General features: G+C 32.3%; 1 protein-coding gene across 15 annotated transcripts in view; it reads right to left on the bottom strand.

The window, feature by feature from the left end:
• The window catches only part of LOC114338023 (disks large 1 tumor suppressor protein), a 1,799,868-nt gene that overhangs the window by 772,282 nt on the left and 1,001,551 nt on the right, over positions 1-26,035 (bottom strand). Inside the window, exon 1 of one of the 15 annotated variants that reach the window (XM_050644683.1) lies at positions 14,524-14,631. The exons of the other annotated variants lie outside the window; for them this stretch is intronic. Coding sequence (XP_050500640.1) covers positions 14,524-14,616 — 93 coding nt within the window. The 5' untranslated portion in view covers positions 14,617-14,631. Of the gene's footprint in view, positions 1-14,523; positions 14,632-26,035 lie in introns of those variants that run through there. 15 annotated transcript variants of the gene reach the window in all.

Here is a 26,035-nt window from a genome sequence, read left to right as displayed (position 1 = left end):
TTTGATGCTTGAATGAATCTAAAAAGCGACTTTTTCCATTCTGAATCCCTAACGCGCTGCTGCTGAGTTTTAAATTCTCGATGAAATATGCATCATCGATAAAATTGAAAATTGAAATATAATTGAAGGGAGGCACAATACGTAGTTTTTCAATTAGGGAAAGAAAATCTATTGTTCGGAATTCAATAAATCTCCCCAGTTAAGTTTAAGGTTTGCCTTCCAGGTTCTGACTTTCAATTATTTAATTCTTAAACGCCCCAGTTAACTTATTTTGTGGTAAAAAATAAATACCTCTTAAAAATATATCCCAATTGTCTCTTTTCTTCGTTTATTTTTTACTCGACTCTAAAAAATGTATAGCTATATAAATCTAAAATTTTACATTTTAGACGTTGCCAAATGTACAATTTTTGAGATCTACGGATAATAGTATGCATATTTTAAAAAAGTATAATCCGTATATTTTACAATCTTCTGTTACAGTTTTTTATTGCGGATGCAGCATATATCCTGTTTTGATTTCTTTTTCTCTAAATAGTGGAGTCACTGAAGGTGGATATGAGCTATTACCTCCGATTTCGTTCAACCTCCATCGATTTGCATAAAAATTGGTGAGTGGTTAGAGGATATATCAAGAATCAAAGGTGACATGGTGCCAACTTGCGCTTCTACCCTGGGGGTGGATGCCACCCCTTCTCTGGGTGAAAATTATTTTATTAAAAATTGCCCCATAATTAGATAGGGTGACAAATTCTAAGCAAAATTTGTTATATAAAGTTATTAAAATAAATCAAAACTTTTTGAGTTATTAAAGATCAAAAATTTTAATTTTTCGTAAGAAAAATGCATGTTTTTAACCGATTTTTCATAGATAACTCAAAAATTATAAGTTTTTACAAAAAAGTTATTATTACCAAAATTGAAGCTAATAAAAAATTAAATAAACTCCTTACTCAAAAAACCTTTTAATATTAACTGAAAGTGAGTTATATGTAATTGAATGCATATTTTTTTCGGCGAGAACCCAAATCTAAATATTCAAGCTTAAATTACGGGAAAATGATGCATTTTATAACATAAACTTATTAAACATTTGTGAAAGTACTTAGAAATATCTATCAAATGAGACACCGAACAAGTTTGATCATTAAAATTTATGCACCAAAAATTTTTTAAACTTTATCTTTTAAAAATTTTTCCAAAAAATGTTATCGTTTTTTTAATAACTCCGTTAATTTTTAAGATATCAGGTTCACCTAAAAACGGTTTGATAGGTAATTCCAAAGGCTATTAAAACGCGTTGAATTTAATCTTTCAAACCCCTTACTATTTTAAAAATCAAAGATTAAATGGCCACGTTTACATGGTTCTCGCAGCAAAATTTAAGCTTTAAACGTTTCTATCTCGGTTATTTTTCACCCTACAGAAATGATAAAAAAGGTATAATATTTGATATATAAAAACTAAAAGTTAGGTGTTTACCATTTTTTTGTATATTGAGTATTTTTATAGTTATTATCAAAAGAAAATGAAAATGTCGATAATTTTAAAAATTCTGATATTTTTAAATTACATCTTTTTTCAAAAATATGCATTCCAAGCCAGTGAAAATTGTTAAAATCATTACTTATGCTAATACAATGAAATTGTTGTAAGGATTACTATAAATTTTTTAAAAAATTCGAGTGTTGTCTTAGTTTCATCATAACTTGCTTAATTTTGATGCTATTAACTTCTTCTGGAGCTCATTTGTTTGGTATTCTGAAATACTTTGATAAGTGTTTAACAAGTATATTTTATAAAATGCATCGTTTTCCCGATATTTAAGCTTGAATACTTAGATTTGAGTACTCAGCGAAAAAAATATATATTCAATTACCTTTAACTCACTTTAAATTAACATTAGTTTAGTACTTTGAGTAAATAGTGTATTCAATTTTTTATTGTCTTCAATTTGGGTAAAAATAACTTTTTGTAAAAGCTAATAATTTTTGAGTTATACGTGAAAAACAGCTTTAAAACATGCATTTTTTTACGAAAAAATAAAATTTTTGATCTTTAATAACTCAAAAAGTATTGATTTATGTTAATAACTTAATATATCAAATTTTGCTTCGAATTTGTCCCTCTATCGATTTATCGTATTACTTTTAATAAAATAATTTTCACCCCAGAAAAAGGGTGGCATCCACCCCCAGGGTAAAAGCGCAAGTTGGCATCATGTCACCTTTGTTTCTTGAGGTATCCTCTAACTGCTTACCAATTTTCATGAAAATCAATGGAGGTTCAACGAAATCGGAGGTGAAAACCTTCAGTGACTGCACTAAAAGTAGTTTCCACCATATCTTTCATAAAAGTGGTCCTAGATTGACAATTTCTGTAAATTGAACGAAATTCAAGGTGGGCGGTTAATTTTGCCAGTGAGTGTATTTAAAATCCTAAAGCTTAATTTCAATTTTCTACCAAATTACTTGAAGGGATAAACTGTTAACTTCCAAACATTAATGAATTTATCTTTTTCTGTCAGCCGACCAATTGAGAGTAACTTTCACCACTTTTTTCGAATTCTAATATCTGATCTCGCCTTCTGGATAATAAATCTTCGAGTATCTTGCTGCTGGAAGCTGGAAGGGTACCAAACTCCCATTAATTATGTTACATGAAAAGACGGAATTGCTTTTATTTCGCGTTTATTAATCGTAACTTGAGAAAACTGTAAATAATTACCTGATGTTGGCCAAAACGTTATTTAATTTTAAGAGCGTATTCGGAAAATTTTGGATAAATGCTTTTTAAATGCATTCGTTTTTTCGAATCCTGAGAAAACTAATACGTATTTTTGAAAAATTTAAACGCAGAATAAAAGATTACGTTATTACCTAGGGCCAAAAGTCGCTAAAAACTTCTATAATATTTAATTAAATAAATTACAGCGGTTAAAAAAAAAGAGAAAATTGAGTGTAGCGGTCGCCAACTTCTTGAAAATTTCAAGATCTTGTCTTGATCTTGTCTTGATTTCAAGACAAGATCAAGAAAACAAGTAATTTTAGATTTCAAGACAAGAAATTTTATGTCAATAACAAGATTTCTTATCAAGAAAATAAGAAATCTTGAAATATCTTGACTAATAGTGAAAACTCTAAAACGTATTTATTTGTGAAAAAGATAACATTATTTTGACATAACATAACGTATTTTAATTTATTGAACACTTAAGTCTAAATTGCATTTGCCCTGAGTTTTTGATCTTTTTTGAGATGTTTAATTTGACTTTGAGATGTTTATTTTAAGCAGTATCATTTATACTACTTCGATCTTATCCTCCAAATAATCAAAATCCTTTTCGATGTCGACACTGTTATGATTTGGTTCAACCATTTTTATGAAATCCTGGACAGCTAAGTTAAGAATATGTGCGAAACATACAAAATGCTTATTTTAAGCATGCAACTACAAATCAAATTTGGCGTACGAATCACCGGACCGGGTAATCAAGAAATTTCAACATCTTGAAATTTCTTGAGTCAAGACAAGATACAAGCTGTCAAGAAAACGCCAAGACAAGATTTTTTAAAATTTCTCGATTTTTTTTCAAGAAAAGACAAGAAGTTGTTGTCAAGACAAGAATTCTTGTCTTGTCGACCCCTAATTGAGTGTGATTTTTAATTTCAAATATTTCATTCAAATGAAACTTTTTGTCAATTCTAAGGGACTTTCGGCCCTTAATCTTCCATTCTGTGCTTGAATTTTTCAAAAATACTTATTAGTTTGCTTAGGATTCAAAAAAAATTAAATCATTTAAAAAGCATTGGGCGCAAATTTTGCGCCTACGCTGTTAACTTAGTATTGTCTTATGTCCACCTAATGCGTATTCCCTTATAACATATTTATTAGCTGTTCCAAAATTTTTCAAAAATTATTTATTGTTAAAAAGACGACCCTTTGTCGAATGTTAATTTGGTTCTACCGATATTTTTAAAAATAAAAGTAATATCTTGAATTCAAAATATGGGTGGGCACAAAAAGTCCACCCTTGGGTAAAGTTTTCTATATAATTTCTTGTTGGCAGAAACATAATGCACATAATTATCGACGTATAATTACATAATCGACATAATTATTCGCCACACTAATGAGTACGTAAAGGAAGAATGTCGAAAACATCGACAAATCTGAATTACTCGTTTTTAATGGTATGTTAATAATTTTGATGTACATCGTTATTTTGTTGTAAGGTTTGTACATCTTTTATATTATAGTCTGGGCTGATTATCGGAGAATAGGCCATTTTTGGGAAAAGTTATTTACCAGCAATTTTATTGCTGGAATCGAAGCTTATGATTATATATATTAATAATATAGATAAGCAAAGTCCGCAGATAGTGTGCTACTTTTTTTATTAACAAAATGGCGCCCCCAAATCGTGTTTTTTTTCAGTTTTTGCTTCAAAGCTCCGAACATTTTAAATTTACACCAAAAATAACCTAATAAAAATTCACCGAAATTAAATTCTGCATAAAGACATGTTTTTCTCGATCTACTCCGACGAAAATTTTTCTCAGAAAATGCGGGTTTTCCCAAAAAAATCTTTAAAATTCAAATAAAGTTTTAGATAAGTAATTATCTACCAAAAATTAAATAACTCGGTGACATAAAAGCTTTCTTGGTTTAGATTATAGTTCCAGAAGCCTGTGAAAATTAAACGAATATTTTAGCAACAATTTAATTGTTAATTAATAATTTACTGTCGCAATAATAACCAAAATAATTATGATACACTAATCAAACTTTGAAATCTTATAAAGATGAGATGAATATTTAATATTTTGTCGACAAAATATAAATTTTTAATTTTTTTGAATAATGTTTAAATGTTAAAAAAAATAGTTATAAACAAATTACCGTTTCTCAGAAAGTTTTTATTATATTCTAATTTTAAAAAATAGTTAAAATGCGTATTTCAAAGATCTTGAAAATGAATGCTTTAAACCTTTTTTGCAATTATTCGCAAAAAAGTTATGAAAGAGAAAAGTAAACATACGATTGCTACGTTGTTTATATTTTTGAAGTTATACTTCTTTACCGGCGATAGAGGGTGAATTTCTATATGTTAAAACCTATCAGCCCGGCGAATGCGCATTATAACTTTGTTCTGATTGGATGTTCAAATGACATGTCAAAAATTATCCGATATGGCAGCTGTAGGACAGCTGTGGTTTGGAGGTAAAGGTAAAGGTAAACAAATGTATAATATATTAGTTTTATTGTTGTGAGGACAGAAACAAAAAAGTTTATAATATTGTAGTGACTTTTAAATAGTTTTTAAAAGCAACAGGTACGTAATAATTGTTAATGTATCATGGGTATAAACCTACCTATTTGATCTGCCAAAATACATAGTATGTAATACTTTTATTTATATAATTTGATTACCATCAAAATTTCTATCAATATTCACCTAATATATTGTTTTCTTACTCTATGTTTTGTTGTATTTTTTCAATTCTAAATCATTTCAATTCAAAATTAAAATAATTTGATCAATTTTCAAAATATTAAAATATCACAAGTTTAATCCGTTTAGTTAGTCGATCTTCGTAAATAATGATACATAGTGTCCGTGGCTAAGCGTTGAAGGCGAATGAGTTCCAATACCAACCGCGCTTATCAGCGCTGGTTCGAGTCCCAATAGAAACTTTCTTTTTTGTTTTTTTAATACATTTTATGATTGTAAGTATATTTATTATATAATTGTATTTTCAGAAAATACGTATTTAGTTAAAAATTTTTTCGACAATTAATGTTCAGATATCATTTGTGGCTTGTTTAATGTGTTTGTGTGTGTTTTATTCTTTGATTATTTTAATTTTTGGCACTGTTCTAATGTTTGAGAAGTAGTAAGTATAAATTAGTTTAATATTTAAACAAAATATAAATAAAAAGTATATTAATTTCGTTTAAATCATATAATAGAAGTATAACTTCTTACGTGCGTACAAAGTACACACCTTCTTTTTTTTAATTCTTTCAAAGCGTAAAAGTGAGTTTAATGTACAAGGTAATTACTTACAAAGAATATTGATTATTAGTTTAATGGTTATACTTTAATTAAAGATTATAAATATTTTTTTTGTAATTTACACGCGCGAAAGTAGACTAATACAGTATCGTAGCTAAAATTTTCACTCAAAGCGACGAATGCCGCGCGACGTACAGTAGTTAATAAATAAAATTATGTATTATAACCCGTCTCCGGATCTGCATCAAGCCTACTTTCGCGCTAAAAATTACAAAAAAAAAACATTTTTAATCTTTGATTAAAATATAACCATTGAACTAATGTTTGATATTTTTTGAGAGTAATTAGTTTGTACCATAAACTCACTTTTAAACTTTGAAAAAATTAAAACAAATTATAAACAACGGTGTAATCGTATGTTTACTTTTGCTGTTTCATACCTTTTTTGCAAATGGTTGGAAAATTTTTTTAAAGCATTCATTTTTAAGACCTTTGAAATACGCATTTTAAGTATTTTTTAAAATTATAATATAATAAACAATTTCTGAGAAATGTTAATTTGTTTATAACTATTTTTTTAAACATTTAAATATTATGCAAAAAATGAAAAATTTAAATTTTGTCGACAAAATAATAAATGGGCATCACATCTTTATATTCTTTCTGAGTTTGATCAATGTCTCATGATTATTTTGGTTGTTATTGCGACTGTAAATTGTTAATTAACAATTGAATTGTTGCTAAAATATTCGTTTAATTTTCACCGGCTTCTGCAGTTATAATCTATACCAAGAAAGCTTTTATTTCACCAAGTTATTTAATTATTAATAAATAATTACTTGCCCAAAAAATTTATTTGAAAATTCGAGATTTTTTGATCATGATTTTGATTTTGTATCATGATTATTTTGGTTATTATTGCGATCGTAAATTGTTAATTAACAATTGAATTGTTGCTAAAATATTCGTTTAATTTTTACCGGCTTCTGGAATTACAATCTATACCAAGAAAGCTTTAATGTCACTAAGTTATTTAATTATTGATTAATAATTACTTTCCTAAAACTTTATTTGAAAATTAGAGATTTTGTTGGGAAAACCCGCATATTCCGTGAAAAATTTTCCTCCGAAGAAATCGGGAAAAACATGTCTCTATGCAGAATTTAATTGCGGTGAATTTTTATTTGGGTGTTTTTGTTGTAAATTTGAAATCTTCGGAGTTATAGAGCAATAATTGAAAAAAAAAATACGATTTGTCGGCGCCATTTTGTTTATAAAAAAAGTAGCACACTATCTGCGGACTTTGCATACCTATATTATTAATATATAGGATCTTATAATTTGATTCCAACAATAATATTGCTGGTAAATAACTTTTCCATGAATTTTGCTAATTAGCCCAGAGTATTAATATTTTAGAAGATGCTGTGTTTACTATGCACAATATTCTTTCCATTCCTTCTGTTTAATTCATTTTCTAACATTTGTAACAACTCTCAATAAATATATTAGTTATTTTCGAGGTGGACATTTTTTACCCACCCTTGGGATTACATGAAACCTGTAAAAGGTTGGGCGTTTAAGGGTTAAGGAGTTCCACAAAGGGGTTCCAATAAGAAGAGTTTCAGGTTTAAATAATTATTTACTATTATTTGAATAGTGAATTATGTATCTGGGACTTTTCTCTTTTCTTTAAGAAATGTTGCTAGAGCATCCTAATCTGTTTTTGAAATTTCTCTTAAATAGACAGTTTGGTTTCGTTTTGATTCAGAGGTCTGCACGCAGCTCCACTGAGGACGTCGTAAGGCAGAAACAGCTGCCTTTAGATTGTGTATCGACTCTGAATCAAAAGTAAGCATAAACCATCTTTCATTTTCATTTTAACACATTTTACTTCAGTATCTCGTCCAGACTATAAAGAACAAAAACGTAAATTATCCTGTTGATTATTTTCACGAATATCTCACCATTTCCATTCCTTTTTTCATAAGAAGTTCGCGACATGACAAGGTTGTTCAAAAACAAATTATGCAGACCACCATCCGTGCCAAGAAATGATTCCAGCGGGAAATAAGACGTTTCTGAAATTGTCCGACACTGAGAATAGCTCTCTACGTTTCGTTTTCGCACTCATTATGCATTCATGGAAACATGTAGCCGGGCGCGAGCTTTTAAAAGCAAAAATAAAAGCTCGAAGTAACGTAGAGCCTTCTGGGTATACAACGTCATTATGAACGTCTTAGTAGGAGAGAAATTGGGATGTGTTCTAATTATCCCCGAGAGCGGGACATTAAGGAAATATGTGTCGAGAACTTATAATAGTAGGGGAGCCAAATAGGTGTCTTCTTATTTTAGTGCCGACTTCACTAAGGTTGGCTATAACCATTGCAAATTCGTCTCTATCTTAAGCTTTTCTTAAAAGCATCTGTATGTTTATCCCGGTCCAGTCGCGAATGTTCTTCAGCCAGGATATTTGTCGTCTACCAGGACCAGTTTTTTCTTCGATTTATTATTATTATTATTATCCCGGTTATTTCTAGCGATCTTCGTCTTCCGGTTTCCAGTTTCCAGCTCGTCGGTTGCTCCATTCTCCAGGGTGAAGATTCCTTTCCGACATTTCCTTCTGAATTCCGCCTAGCCATGATTGTTTCGGCCTTCCTCTCTTCCTTCTTTCCCTTGGCGTCCATTTTAGAATTTGTTTTGGCAGTCTGTCGCAAGGGCGGATCCAGGACCGATTTTCGGGAGGGGCCATGAACTGTTTTTGGAGAGAGGTACCGGAGGTACGGGAGTAATTTTTAAAAATTAGGGTTACAATGGTGAGTATTAAGGCACTTTCCACTTTTACTTTTACCGTGTGTGAGAAGTGCCTTAAAATTCACCATTCCTGCCGTAGTACCGATTCCTACACATTTCTTCGGATCCAAGTGCAGTTCTTTCACCAAATTTAATACTGTTTTTCCCAATGCTTCTTCTGTCAGGCATTGTTCTTTCCCTCTTTCTTGATTTTCACTAATTATTATTTTTAGATTCTCATAAGCGTCAATGAACTTGACAAAGTCTTCACGAATGTTGTTATTGTGCATGTATCTCAAATTTAGACAAAGCTGTTCTACGTGGGATACGTCGGTCGTTTCGTCAAATATGACAGACAGAGTAATAATTTGCACTTTGAACCTGATTCATTATTTGCTCAATTATTTCTTCACCACAACATTAATTGATTTTTGACTGGTGCTACTAAGGTATGTTGCTCAGGAAGATGCTGTGGATAGGTGTTATTTAAGAGTCTTATCTCCTGATGCGATTTCAAACCTTAAAATTCCCCTTATTGCTAGGTCCAGCATCTTCGTCCAGAAGCAGAAAGCCATCATCACGATGGTCTCTTAGAGGAATATTTTGTCGACCTAAGATAAGAACACTATAGACCCTACTATTGGTAGTAGTCTTTCTTTATTTTTTTTTTGTATCTGTTTAGACCTCTGAGAGTCTATCTGGTTAATGACTGACTTTTGAGGGTTGCGATAACTTTGTAGAAAATCCAGCTCAACCTGAACGCACTCCTTGGGGTATGATGTTTTTTCGTGGGTTTGTATTTGCTCATGAGTTTGGTGAAAGATGTTAAAGGTTTCGTGACAAGGGTTTGGGCTGTCATCCCTTTATTGTGACCATATTTTTCATTAGAAAAATAAAATGCAATACTTTTAAAACAATTCCTTTTGACTATGCGAAAATACTAACCAACTCCTTTGTTCTAAGAGCTAGTGACCCAAGTAACGCTTCATTTCTTTTTTATTCTTTGTGTGTATAGAATATGGAAATTGATACGATTTTGATGGCTGTCAAAGTCGTTCGAACAATTGGCACTTTGTAAAATTATCAACATTTTGATTTATAAAACATCCTAATTCTAGTCCAGAAAACATATTTATCCCCTGTTTTGTACATATATATGTGTTTGAAATTAAAAACATTTGAACTGCAAATATTTAAATTTATATTTTTTTTAATTCTCGGAGGGGGCCATGGCCCCCATGGCCCCCTCCCTGGATCCGCCCTTGGTCTGTCGTCGTTAATTCTTTCTACATGGCCATACCAGATCAGTTGTCTCCTTTGAATTTCGTCTATGGTGGTTGACTTGACTCCCATTATATTTCTGATTTGGTCATTTTGTATTCTTTCAAGCCTTGATTTACTAGCCGATCTTCTCCAGAAGTCCATTTCCAATGCAAGTAGGCGTAGTTCCAGGGATTTAGTAAGTGGCCGTATTTCGCATCCATAGAGCACTATACTTTTAAAGATGGAGTTAAAGATAAGATGTTTTCTTTGATAAGATAGTTCTTTTGATCATAGCATCGGGTTTAGGCATCCAATCTCCCTTTTCCTTTCACGATCCTTTACTCTATCTCTTTTTCGGTGCGCCCACTCTTGTTGATTGTTGTTTTGTTGTTTCCAAATATACATATTCCTCACAGTTCTTGATTGTTTCTTGTTCGTTAACTATTAGATCTTCTACTTCAGTCCCGATGCATAAGTATTGCGTTTTGTTTCTATTTACAGAAAGGCCCCACTCTTCATATATGTTTGAAATAACCGTTTTGTCATGAATTCTAAATCTTCCTCATCCGCTGCTACTACGACTTGGTCGTCCGCGAAATGTAGAGTATACAATGTTGTATCATCGTCAAGTTGAATTCTCATCCCTGAACAAGATCTTCTCCAGTGTTTTAGTGCTTCATTGCAAAGATCGTCAAAGATCGTTCAAGAGGCTGCCACAGCTTACTCACAGGAATCGTGTCATATGCTTTTGGGAGATCCACAAATACAATATGTATTTCCTGGCTTCTTGCAACTTTCTTTTCATTAAGTTGTGTTAGGGTAAATAATGATCTTCCAGCTCTAAACCGGCTTGCTGTTCAATTTCATGAGGTTCGTATACTTGCCCAATCATGATTTTTAACATTTTACCAAACAGCCTGCTAAAGGTACTAGTGACGGAGATATACCTCCAGTTTCCGCGGATATCTTTTGGACCTTTTTTGTGAATTGGAGTAATCCATGCTTCTTTCTAACTATTCGGGATTTCTTCCCCATTCAAGTATCTTGTGAATAGCACTTTAAGATACCTTATTAGTTTTGGTGTTCCGTGTTTTAGAAGTTCTGCTGGTATGTTCTCCGGCCCGGATGCTTTGTTGTTTTTCATGGATTTAAGTGCTTTTATATTTGTTCTTATATTCATATTTTCCGTGTACTCGTATACGTTGGGGTGAATCAGTGTTATAGATATCTCTGTCTTCATTTAGTTCCCTTGCGTAATGCTCCTTCCATGCATCTATCTGGATGGGCTGTATTCGACTTTTGTTTGATGTGTCAGTTTTCAAGGTTTTTATTAGTTTCCAAGCCGCTCATGATCGCGCTCAATATAACAGTCAACTTCTTTACATTTTGCATCCCATGTTACGTTTTTGTTGTTCCTTGTTATTTCTTTAAATATTCCTTGTTGATCTTTGTATATCACTTTATCTTCAGGGTTCTTACTGTTCAGCGATCTTTTGTACGTTTCTTATTTCTTTGCTCTTCCAACTGTGTATTCCAAGTGATTTTTCCCGCTAATATGTGGACTGTACTAGTCTCTTCACCTAGAGCTTCTTGGGCTGCGTTGTGAATAATTACATCCCGTTATATGTTCGTATAATTGGTTGGTTTCAGCAGTTAGGTATTCCTCGAGTAGTATCTCGTTTAATCTGTTTTGGTATAAGATTTTAGTGCTATATTCTTGTAGGCTTGTAACTTTATATCTCTTCAGATTTATATCCTTTTCTTTTGGAGTGTTGATGTTTTTAACCCTTCGATTTTACCCTTCATAATCAGCTGTAATAATTCATATTAATCATTTCTAAGTATGTGCCCCAAATATACTGTTTTTCTCTTTTTAATGGCGATCAAAAGTTCTCTGTCTCCTCCCATTCTGTGCAACACCATTTCGTTCGTAATATGCTCGGTCCACTTTAAAAATTCTCATGAAAAGCCAAATCTCAAAAGATTCTAGCTTTCTCAAAAAATAGGCGCCACAGAGGCCTTTCAAATTCTGACATGTCCATCAAAGTTTTTTATATTTTCTTTATAATATTTTTTAGTCTTTTTGGCTGCTGATTACGAAATTCGAGGGTGAATTTCGATCCAAGTGGTCAAAAAATTGTTATAAACAATTTAATTGATTATAAATTGTTTATATGGCTTTAGCTTGTAAACTAACAGAAATAAAAAAAATCAAATAAAATAAAAAAAAATTTAAACGCAAAATGAAAGATTATATTATTACTAAGAGCCGGAAGTCCCTTAGAATAAACAAAAAGTTTCTTTTGAAAAAAATATTTGAAATAAAAAATGACACTAAATTTTTTTTTTCACCCTTGTAACTTATTCAAATCAACATTATAGAAGTTTTCATGGACTTTCGGCCCTCGAAAATAATGTAATCTTTCAATCTGCGTTTAAATTAATCAATTAAAAAAAATTAATACGTTTAAATAGCACTGGACCAAGATTTTGCGCCTACTCCCTTAAAACCCTTATAAACAAATTAATCTATAACTTTTTAAAGAAAATTGCAATTTTAAACAGGTATAACTTGAAAACAAATAAAGATACAGTAATTTAACAAATTTTATTTGAAAGTCTATAAATTAAGCTTTAAAATGAGACTTCGTAAAGCTTATTTTGTATTCGTCAAAGTTGAGTCACGATTGAAACCGCTTCGAAAAATACTTATTTTGCATCCATTTTGCACTAATTTTACAATATCTCGAGTTTGCATTATTGAATTAAAGTTTAGTAACGTCATTTTCTTTATTTTTATTCAAGGAACGAATTTTTTTTGAAAAATTATTGATATCTTTCTTAGTTTACGAGCTAGAGTCTTATAAACAGTTAAATTGTTTATAACAATTATTTGACCAGTCGGATCGCAATCCACCCTCAAAATTCGTAATCAGCAGTCAAAAAGTACATAAAAATAACTTGGTTTTGCCCAACAGAATTAAACAGGCCACTGTGACCGAGCTGGCGCCTGGACTAAAATATGTGCCGAGAACTTATAATGTAGGTCAAAGACTCCATACCTAAAGACCTAAAATGTATGAGATCTGAAGTACAAGGTTGATTAAGGCAAAACTTAAAAAAAAGCATAAAACTACTTGAGCGTATTACTTCGCTCTAGATGCGGAATACTTAGAGGTTTTAAGAGGATGTACGTTAGTGTATAACTTTGTGATGCAGCTCGCATATAATGTTAATACTTACCTTTAATTAATTTTCTAGCGACATATTTACGATTTTTAAGACGCAGTAAAGGAATATCATTCGTATTTTTAATGACGATTTTAATGACCCACTTTGGTATTTCACGAATAAAAGAAAAATTATTCAGAATTGCAACACATATTTTATAAGATAGTAATTGCTAATAATATTTTTAACTTTTTGTTTTTTTTTTCGATATAAATGAATTTACAAAATTTACTTATACTTCATAAACAATCATTAAATAAAAACTTTGGACTACAACCCTTTAAACGTGAAAAAGCTTTTTGGTTTAATAAAAGCAGCACATAATCTACTCGTAATATGAAAAATTGCGTAACAACAATTATAGAAAAATGTATCCATACAATGAATTAAATTTACTTAATTCAATATCAATGTAATTTTTTTATTTAGTTATATACACGAATTTCTATCCCAAATAGTAAAAGGTTCATTGACTGCTAAATGACCTAATAAATAAAAGTTAATGAACTCTCAAAAAAAACCTATGGCAGGGGGCTAACCCTTCCGTTTTTTAAATAGGCGAACAGGTAGAAAAATTCCTCTTCAAAAGGAACCCAGATAGATGCCCCTTCAATATGTGACAGATAGTTAACGGTGCTGGGCTGAACTTCACTGTGCACGGTTTGAAATTAGACGTGCCAAAAACCCTTTAACAAAAAATCATTATCATTGTTTGAATGGATTAGAAGATAATTTAAGACTCACCAACGAGTGGGGTTTTCACTGCAAAAACTTGTATCACCAGCCATCAAAAAAATAAATTTACGTCACCAGAGATCTCGACGGTAGCTGAGAAATGCCTTAAATCGTGGCTGTTTAAAAATTTATAGGCTCGGTCATTAATTGAAAAGCAAAAACTAAGGGATTCTAAGAGGTAGCTAAGAGGTACTGCAAGGAAGGATTTTAATTCTAGATAATTACCCAGGCTATTTTAATTATAAAAGAGAGATTTGAAAGTAGCGTGTTGGGCCATAAAAAACTATCTTCATACTTAAAATATTAATTATAGGGATAATGTGTAAGTGGAATATTCTTTCCACTAGAGTAAACAATAAAGCTCAAAGACTAGCACAGATGTCTACAGATCTGGCCAAATTTTTAAATTTAAGAAAACCGAACACACTACACTGAGAACAATAAACATGCTAGTATATAAATAATAAAAACATTGTCCTTACCAACATGGGCCATCGCACCATCAAATAGACCTTCGCTCTCCCAAAAAAACGGAATCTTCTTAACCTCTTCAACTTTTTATCGTTGAATCCCATACTTTCTAAAACTCTCACAAACATTTATCGTCATGATCACTACTTCGTTCACCTCCGGAATATGCACATTGTTTTAAATAATTTCTCAGTTTTTGAACAAAAGTTTAGTTTAATTTGTTTAATAATTTATTTTATGCCCCAGTAAGTTTTGTCTTTTAGTCTTTTAGGTTATACAAATATTTATGGAGAAATTTGCAGAATATAAAATAAAGAACCGACAGAACAATAGTATTTTGTAGAATTTAAGTTTGTTTTTCTGTATCTTCTGTATTAGACAACGCACTCAAAATTTTAAAAATTAAAATTTACTCCTAATTATTGAAAATTTTTTTGAAAATTTGTGAAATCCGTATAAATTCTTTGTTTCTGTTGTATTCTGTAACACGAAACACTTTATATTAATTAAGATTTACCTACCAAGATAACTAGAAATTTAGTAAAATTATGTAACTTTAAATGTTGTAACTTAAAAAAACATTAAGTCATTCGAGATGTGGTGCTACAGGAGAATGTGGAAAATACCATGGACAGAAAGAGTAACAAATCAACATGTTTTGCTGAAGATGGGGAAGGAATGCGAAGTCATATAAACCATACAAACGAAAAAACTGGAATATCTAGGCCACATAATGAGAGGAGAAAAGTACTCTCTGCTAAGACTTATAATCCAAGGAAAAATCTCGGGAAAGAGAAATGTGGGACATAGGAGGATTTCCTGGTTGCGAAATTTAAGGGAGTAGTATGGGTGCAGTTTAATACAGTTGTTCAGAGCTGCAGCCAACAAAATTAAGATTGCTGTGATGGTAGCCAACCTCTGATAGGAGACGGTACTGCAATAAGAAAGAAATGTAAGTTGTTATAGAGCAGTAAACAAAAAAAAAAATGAATAAAAGCTGAAAACATGTTAGAGACCTTTTTCTAAAATCTTTAGGAGGGGTACCTGATGCCAAACCCTAACAGACGTACAGGTAATTTTGCTTTGTTTTTTTTTAAATCATAAAAAGTGAAACAATTTAAAAAAATGGCCTATATGCAATACTGTTAGAAATAGAGAATATTATGCACATTGAGCAAACATTGTAGCATACCAGAGCCCACACATTTATGAGAAATTAGCCTGATAAGCAATGTACTAAAAGTCTTACTCAGTATTTAACCAATATCCAATAATTAAACAAACACATGCTTAAAATAGGCAAATGGTGCATAATAGTTAGGCAATTATACTTTCGCACGTTAGCCAAAACGCTTTGTTTGGATTTCAGATTCTGTTTAAAAATAGATGTAAAAATAAGGACTAGAAAATAAAAACGTAGGTTTTTGTCAATTGTCGAAAACATAAATAGATAGACAATATAGCTTCATATAGACTAAGACAGAAAATATAAAGGAAATATAAGTAAATCTAAATTTACTGAAAAACGCAATACTGTAACCAATACCACAGTATATAGAGGTTCCACAGTAAAATCACTCTTCTGTCGGCGCTTTGATCTCAGGAAGTAATACCGGCAGTACGCAATTGGTATTTCACCAGTGGTGGATGCGGGTTTTCCCTGTTAAAAGCCGTACGTTTCTATGCGAATAGCAATGCGAGAGTGGGGCAAAAGCGACTGCCAACATTGCGCGGTCGTCCTGCGCGACTACAGATTTTACTTCCAATTTTTCGAAGAGGGGTTCTACTTATGATACTATAAATAAAGAGATAGTATTTTCCCGTAGCTCAAATACGTCCGAGTTCGCGCATTGAATACGTAACTGGAGACCGGAAGTTGAATTTGAATTCTTGTTAAAGTTAAATGGGATTTGTATGCATTATGTGATGAAATTATCCAATTAGTAAAATAACATTAAACTTCAATGTATTCGAAAAGAATTTAGTGTCGAGATTCCAGTCAAAATAACTGTCAAAGATAAAATATAAAATACAACCGCGAACAATTCAAAGTAATCGGCTATTACGAATGATTACGAACCATTACGAACTTGCCGGTCTCCAGTTACGTCACGACTTCCGGATGTGCAATATATTGTCTTGTTATTTATAGTATCATGGTTCTATTGTCCCTCTTTATACTGTGCCAATACTATAATATATTCAGAGGATGTCAAGGGACAAATTTCCCTAAAGAATATTCGATATCACGATTCTCCCGAAAAAATAAAAATTATTTATAAATACGTGTGAGGAGGAGTGAAAGGGAAAGGAAGGGTAGGGAAGGGAGGGGAAGGGAAGGGAAGGGAAGAAAAAATTGTTAGAACAATTACCTAAAATTTAATCTGTATTTGGTATTGAAGTTAACACCCTGATATACAGAAGTATTACTTGCAAGAGAGCAAAAAAATATTCTTCTTCTTCTTTTAGGTCGTAGGAAGTTTTATTCACACTCTATCTCTCTCTTCCATTTCTTGCGGTCCTTTGCTAACTCTTTCGTTTGTTGATGTGTTTTTCCTTTTTCCTGTCCAATTTCTATAATCTGATCGATTCATCCATTCCTTGGCCTCATTTTCCTTCTTTTACCATATCCTTTTTATGCCATCACCTGCTTGGGTAGTCTTCCCTGGTCCATTTCGTTAATGTGTTCATACAATTTTAATTTTCTCTTTTGGATTTTTGGTATTATTGATACCTGTTTCAGTCTTTGTCTAATATCCTCATTTCTTATTCAGTCTAATTTCGTTTTTCCTGCTATTTTTCTCAAATGCTTCATCTCCGCTGCGCTTATTGTACTGTCTATTTTTGCATTGTACCCATGTCTCACTTGCATATATTAAAGTTGGTACATATATTGCATTGTATACCTTCAGTTTTATTTCTTTATCTATTTCTTCCTTTCCAAATATTGTTTTATTTAGTGCATAGTAGATCTTATTTGCTTTTTTCGCCTTGTCTGAGGTTTCTTGGTCTAGCTTTCCATCCTCTGATATTATTACTCCCAGGTATTCAAACGTCGACACTGTTTCTATTATTTTGTTATAAAAAATATTGATAAACAAAATAATGAGTTAATCAATATATATTATGTGTATTTAGTCTATAGTTCATTGATTTAACCATGAATAGCATTCTATTTTCCACATTAATCAACAATGCACTTTCCTCGTATAAACTCTGTACACACTCTGTATTAATTATTATCACCATTTGATTGGAACTAGTGTGTTGTTTCTAGTTGCAAATAATTGTTGGAGAGTATTGATGTTTTGTGCCAATAGTGTAATCATAACCAATTTGCAATTTATGCATATTTGTTAATACATATTTTTGTTTCTTTAATCTGTCAATTCAGCAAGTACTAATAATAACATTATCGTATTTTGCATTTTTTTTGTAGATTTTTCGGACAGGTTCCGACGCTACTTGCATCTTTAACCCTGTTTGAAGTAGCTAGTGCCGACGCTCACACTAGCCCAGGGACACCGACGGCTTAAAGTACCCACCCAAGCACGGTGAACGGCTCGTTTCACTTTTAGAAATGAAAATCTCGTTGTTTTGGCTCTGGTTTATGAATCCAGTTCTTGCCACTGAATTACGACCGTCCACAACAGCAAGTCCTAGACGAATGGGATGGAAGAAACTATAATAGGTAGAAAAATCAGTAACCTACTATACCTGCGTACCAAAACACCCTGACAAAGGCTCAAGGAATGAGGAGGAATCTGTATATTGTTTAAATAAAAAAATCTAAAAAGTAAAAAATAGATCTCACGGAAAATATATTTCAAAAAAAAGTAAGGGACGCATAAATTAGAAAAATATTCGTAGATATTCTCTATGTAGTTTGAACCCAACCACTTTTCCAGGGCTATTTTCTCGGTAGGTATACGTATTAGGTTACTTTATTGGTTCACGCTATACTGTATAATAATTTTTAATTACTTTTTAATTATATATTATAAATATAATCAAAAATATAATTAAAAAATAATTAAAATCTAATTATTTTTTAGTTATATGGAATTGTAATTTTTCATAAGTTCTGGCCGAAATAATCTGGACGAAAAATCGATTTTTTTGTATCTAAAATTTTTTTTTCTTAAACAAAAATTTCAATTTAGAAATAATTAAAAACCTCCTCTGTGTACCTTATCTTTGATTTTATTAGACATAAACTTGCGTCTTTTTGTAATCAACATCACAGGAGTTGGCCTACATAATGCAGACTAATCGGACCTTATCTCAATATCCACGACATCTATAGGCCATTGATGACATTCCTGTAGTTTATTGAGCCAAAACCCGACCCTGTCTTAATCTGATGGACAGATTTATCACCAATATCCGAATTGGCTTTATTTGTTCCTCTGGGCAGTTCTAATCAAACGGACAAAACTGCTCTAGTGGGCTATTGCCAGTGGCTGAGGAATTGGAAGATTGGAAAGGATCTCTTCTAAAATTAGTGACCTAAAGTTTTGTAAATAAGTAAATATTTTTGAAATAATACGGAAAACAGACTTAAATAACACATAGAAGTTAAAATCATATCCAAAGAAATCATTATAATGTTATTTTATACAGAGTGAACCAAAGAAAACAGTCCACCTCGATATTTGGCAGTACTTATTAGATTTTAAGGAAACGACGAAACAGGTCGATTTTTGATCTAAGGGGACACATGTTTACGGTAAGACATCTGTCCTTTGTCAACCCTTCCACTTCTCCCACCCCTTATTTTTAAATAGGGAATAGGGATCGTGTGCTGGCTCATTTGAAAGGTTATTTAATTCTCTATTCAGTAGTATTAACATTGACATAAATTAATTGACACAAAAAGAAGAATGTATGTAATTTATTTAACTCAAAATACATTCTACTGCCGATAGAAAACAGAAAAAAATGTTTATTTGATAAATAAACATTGTTTGCTGCTTAAATTCAATATTCAACCTACCAAGAGGCAGATGGATGGCAGCTTGAATATTGAAATTAAGCGAAAAGCAAAGTTAATTTATCAAAACATTTTTTTCTGTTTTGTGACAACAGTAGAGTTAATGTACATATTTTGAAATAAATAAATTATATACATTATTTTTTTGTGACAATTAATTTAATTATTTTTTTTTCTTGGGCAGCCTGTATAAATAATTATATTAATGTTTATATTACTGAATAGAGAATTGAATAACCTTTCAAATGAGCTAGCACACGACCCCTATTCCCTATGTAAAAATAAGGGGGAGTGAAAGGGAGGGGGTTGACAAATGACAGATGTATGTATTGTAAAAATAGGTTCCCCTTAGATCAAAAATCGACCTGTTTCGTTATTTCTTTAAAATCCAATAAATACTGCCAAATATCGAGGTGGACTCTTTTCTTTGGCCCACTCTGTATATTAAACCGGTTATATAGCGCTTTATACATTTTCTTTCCTAATCGCCACGCCTTTCTATTGTGGCAGTCTTCTTCTCTTAAATTTCATTGCGACAACGCCTTAGAGATGACTTTTATCCATGTGGTGCTGGTCTTCCTGGTTTTCGTTTTTCTGTGGGGTCCATTCTAACAGCTTTTTTAAGAACTCTTCTTTTCTCCATTTATTTTACGTGTCCGTGCCACACCATCGGTTGTCTTTCGATGTCATCTATCATCTATGAGTGTTCTTTCTATTTCCATTGGTTGTCTAATGTCGTCGTTTCTTATGTGTTCTAGATTGCTGACCTCCTCAAAAAATCCATCTCAGTGGCTAGTAATTGCCATTTTTCAGCTCAAAAGCTCCAAAAATCAGACTAATTTAAATAATTGAATTTGCTAATTAATTAATCAAAGATGCTGTATATTCATGTTTAATTTTCAGATAACGAGGTTATTCTCACTTTCTTCTCTGCGGTTAGATCAACCTATTATTTTTCCAAGTCATCTTGTTCTTCTATTTCTGACATCTACTTGTTCAACTGCTGTTCAACAGTTCGAAAATACTTCGAAAACAAATGTTTACAATTTGAACAGTTACAGGGAAAACATGCTACATTTAATATGTATAAAAAATGAAAGAATTGACAGGTCAGAACAAAAAACATGCAAATAACATCGTTGGTGAAGACGGAAAACTGATTATCACTGATTTGGGTAAAATAAACAGTACATAAAGTAGACTGAGGAACTTTTTAACCCTTTAAAAGGCCCGAGCTTGAAATTAACGAAGTACTTACAAGACCTGACATGACTATGGACGAAATTGAACGAGCAATAAAATTAGCAAAGACCCTAAAAAGCGACGGGACCAAATGAAACACATAGTGAAATAATAAAGCTCTTCGAAAGTTCAGGTAAAAGATCTCTCCTTCATCTTTATAATACAATATATGAAACTGGCTATATAATAACGGATTGGCTGCTGTCGGCTTTTTTAAGACATACCCAAAAATGTGTATGTATTGACTACCGAACCATCAGCTTGATGAGTCATGTTTTAAAGACATTTATACGAATTCTGCACTCTAGGATGTACCAAAAAATAGAAGAACAACTTGGTAATACATACTTTGGGTTCCGCAGTAACCTTGGAACTAGAGAATCACTATTTAGTATTCAGGTTATTGTACAGAGATGTCAGACATCCAGTTTATATGTGTTTTATTGACTTTGACAAGGCCTTTGATCGAGTCAAAACATAAGACCGAAAACGTTTTGAAATTTGAATCCGTTTGGATAATTTTTATAACTTTTTATAAACATAATTTTTAAATAAAAATGTATACCATTTTTATTCAGTTGCAATGCGAAGCCAAAGCTGTCTTAATTTTCACTTAGTTCAGAGAGCGCAAACCAGCACACTAATCGACGATTTCACCTCTGATTAGAGGCATAATCAGAGGATGCATGGGTTGCTATCTCTGACGCAAGTATAGTAGTAGGCGTCTAGCGGCATCTGCCAAATTAAAGTCAAAGTTTTCAACCTAATAAAATATTTAAAAATATTTAAAATAATATCAAATTGAAAACTTATTCGACCGTTTTCGTGGTAACACCTCCACGGCTTCTAAAATTTGCAAGACAGATGGATGCTGAAGCAAAGAAGACAGGAGGGAATTCTAAAATTTGCAATCTACAACCCGGTCTGTTCAGCGTGGTAAATAATTTTTCGTTGGAATTTACCACGCTGAACAGACTGGGTTCATCATGATCCTTATCCCTATGTGGGGTTGGCTTCCCTAATTTCATTTCTCCACATAATTCTATCTTGGGTCATATCAATGTTAATCTCCTTTACCAACATGTCCTGCCTTATCGTCTCCCCCAGGTCTTCTTTGGTCTTCCTCACCTACTCCTTCCAGGAATCTGCACTTCAGCTATTCTTCGTATATGGTGATTAACGTCTCGACGTTGCACATGACCAAACCATCTTACCCTATGCTCTCTCATTTTGGCATCAATTGGTGCCACACCTAGACTTCCCCTAATATACTCATTTCCTAATTTTATTCTTCTTTGTCACTTCACTCATCCATCTAAGCATTCTCATTTCCGCCACATGCATTCGTTGTTCCTCTTTTTTTTTCACTGCCCAACATTCAGCTCCGTATAGCCGGTCTTATGGCTGTTTTATAGAATTTTCCGTTCAGCTTCATTGGAATTTTTCTGTCACACAACACACCACTAGCTTCTTTCCACTTCATCCATCCACCCCTAATTCTACTGCATGCATCTCCATCTGTTTCTCCATTACTCTGTAATACCGATCTTAGGTACTTAAAACTATTGCTTTCCACAATCATTTCACCACCCAACGATACCTTTTTGTTTGTAGTAACTCCATCTTTAAATGAACATTCCAAATACTCTGTTTTTGTCCTACTAAGTTTTAAACCTTTTTCTTCCAGAGCTTGTCTCCACTGTTCCAGTTTTTGTTTTAAGTCTCTTTCACTATTTCCTGCTAACAGTGCATCATCAGCATACATTAGGCACCACGAAATGCTACCCTGTAGTTTCGCTGTTATCTGGTCCAAAACTAATGAGAATAAATAAGGAATAAGCACCGACCTTGGTGCAATCCTACTTTCACTTGAAATGTATCAGTCTCTCCCACACCTGTCCTAACACTAGTCGTTACTCCCTCACACATATCTCTCACAATCTTTACATATTCGCCCGGGACTCCTTTCTTATTGAGTGCCCACCACAGAATCTCTCGAGGAACTCTATCATATGCTTTCTCAAGATCAATGAATACCATATAAACGTTGGTGTCTTTATTCCTGTATTTTTTAGACCTGCTTTACAATTAAAAATTGCATCTATTGTTGATCTGTCCAAATTGATTATCGGATATTTCGGTTTCTTCACGTATCCATCTACCAATTACTCTCTCCCATATTGTGGCTGAGTAGTTTTATAGCCTCTACCGGTACTACTGGATCTGTTTAATGAAGTATATAAAACCGGAAAAATCCCTGAGTGATGGTTGGTGTCCACCTTTGTAACAATACCAAAAACAATATAAGCCAAAGATTGTTCAGACTATAGGACAATATCACTAATAAGCCATACCCTCAAAATATTTCTAAAGGTGATTCATGGAAGATTATACAGAAAGCTAGAATATGATATGGATGATACCCATTTTGGGTTCCGCAAAGGACTTGGAACAAGAGAGGCATTGTTTGCGTTTAATGTCCTCTCTTAAAGATGCTTAGATATGAACATGGATATTTATTCCTGTTTCATCGACTTCGAAAAAGCGTTCGACAGGGTCCGACATGAATAACTAATAGACTTATTGAAAAACAGAGATATAGACAGACGAGATTTACGAATTATCATCAATCTGTATTGGAATCAAAAGGCCAATATAAAGATAGAAGAACAAGAATCCGAGAATATTGATATAAAGAGAGGAGTAAGACAGGGTTGTGTTCTGTCGCCGCTACTGTTTAACCTGTAGAGTGAAGCCATATTTCAGGAAGCGATAGCGGAGCTAAGTGATGGAATCTCTATAAACGGAAGAATAGTAAATAACATAAAATTCGCTGATGACACAGTTATAATGGCAGACACCCTGGAATCGCTACAAGAATTGCTAAAGAGAATTAACGATTATTGCATTCTATACGGACTAAAAATAAACAAGAAAAAACCAAATTTATGATTGTCTCAAAAACAGAACATGGAAATGAAAGGTTAATGATAGAGCAAACCCAAATAGAAAAAGTTAAGACATACAAATATCTGGGAACCTGGGTTGATGACAAAAATGACCAAAGCAGAGAAATTAAAGTCCGATTTGAAACTGCAAGGCAAGCATTTATAAAAGTGAAGACACTGCTTACAAACAAAGACCTTCAGTTGCCTCTCAGATTGAGGGCTCTAAGATGCTACATATTTTCTATATTGCTATACGGAATGGAAGCTTGGACATTGAAGAGACAACACATAAGAAGAATAGAAGCGTTCGAAATGTGGTGTTACAGAAGAATATTGAAAATTCAGTGGGTTCAAAGGATTACCAATGTTGAAGTTCTACGACGTATAAATAAGGAGTTAGAAATTATAAAAAGTATAAAAACTAGAAAACTGGAATATTTGGGTCACATTACCAGAGGAGAAAAATATGAGTTGCTGAGAATTATTATGCAAGGAAGGCTCCAAGGAAGAAGAAGCATAGGGAGAAGACGCATCTCCTGGCTGATTAACCTTAGAGAATGGTTTAACTCTACTTCATTACAACTATTCAGAGCAGCAGCCAGCAAAGTGACCATAGCCATTATGATATCCAACCTCCCATAGGAGAGGGAACTTTAAGAAGAAGAAGAAGTTTTATAGCCCTGTAGTTTGTACATTGTTGTATGTCTCCCTCGTTTTTGTAGACAAGTACTAATATACTGCTTCTCCATTCGTCTGGCATTTGTCCAACTTCCATAATTCTATTAAATAGACCTGCTAGCCAACTTCTTCCTGTCTCTCCCAATGCTCTCTATACTTCCCCAGGAATATTATCTGGTCCGACTGCTTTTCCTTTGGTGAACAGACGGGGTTGTGAATTGCAAATGTTAGAATTCCCTCGTATCTTCTTTGCTTCAGCATCCATCTGGCTTGTAATGTGTTACCAGGAAAATGGTCCAATAAGTTTTCAATTTGATATTATCTTAAATATTTTTAAATATTTTATTATGTTGAAAACTTTGACTTTTAATAATTTTTAAATTTTTAACTTTTTTAACATTGTACTTCTAGTTCACTGTGCGTTTCATTTAAATTTACTCTGGGCTAATTAGCAAAATACAAGGAAAAGTTATTTACCAGCAATTTTATTGCTGGAATCGAATCTTATTATTGTATGTATTAATAATATAGATATGCAAAGTGCGCAGATAGTGTGCTACTTTTTTTATAAACAAAATGGCGCCCTAAAATCGTGTTTTTTTCAATTTTTGCTCTATAACTCCATAGATTTTAAGTTTAGACCAAAAACACCTAAATAAAAATTCACCGCAATTAAATTCTGCATAGAGACGTGTTTTTTCCGATTTACTTCGACGAAAACTTTCCCCGGAAAAAGCGGGTTTTTCCAACAAAATTTTTAATTTTTAACTAAACTTTTAGATAAGTAGTTCTTAATCAATAATTAAATAACTTGGTAAGGTAAAAGCCCTTTCCGTATATATCATAATTCCAGAAGACGATGGAAATTGAATGACCAGTTTAGCAACAATTGAAATTTAAATTAAAAATTTACGGTCGCTATAATAGCGACAATAATTACGATCCATAAGAATAACTCTAATTTTTTCATAAAAAGACACTACACCTATCTAATGTACTTTACAGTATTGAAATTGGACTATTAAAGCGGCCTCAGGAATATTTTAAAATTATAAACAATTTTTTGGTTTATAAACAAATAGAATATCTCGGCAAATATTAAACTAAATTAAATTGTGAGAACGGTATTCGAAAGAAGTGGTAAGTCGTTTCTTTTAAAAGAAAAAACGTTTAATTATGACGAGTGGTTCCTGAGATACAATCGGTCAAAGTTGATCGGAATTTACGGCAAAGATATAAACAATAGGATCATAATTTTCAAACCATCACCTTTTTGTTTTTGTCCTCTTTCTCCACACCAATTTTCATATCTTTAAAATCCTCATAACATATATTATTATAATAAAAACTATCGATAATACGTGTGAAAATTGCCAAAAATTGCAAAATTCCGATCAAAAATTAGGTTGGAGAAAATGTAACCCTCAAAGTTCAAAATCGGTATACGTTAACAAAATGCATTTTCTCGGCTTCCCATGGAGCAATTTCCTTCATTCTTTTTTCGTTCCCTAATAACTCGAGTAGAGCCATCGAACTAACGCATTATTAAATGTCAAACTTGCTTTTATTTTGTTATAATAGATTAATTTATTTATAAGAACAGAAAATTACATATTTTTTCCAGTTGTAGGCTTTTTTTTAGATAAACTTACTAAAAGTGTA

This window comes from Diabrotica virgifera, chromosome 2 (genome assembly GCF_917563875.1).
Source record: "Diabrotica virgifera virgifera chromosome 2, PGI_DIABVI_V3a".
NCBI classification, from domain to species: domain Eukaryota; kingdom Metazoa; phylum Arthropoda; class Insecta; order Coleoptera; family Chrysomelidae; genus Diabrotica; species Diabrotica virgifera.
The sequence above is the reverse complement of the archived record's forward strand: the minus strand, read 5'-3'. Positions and strand labels throughout refer to the sequence as shown.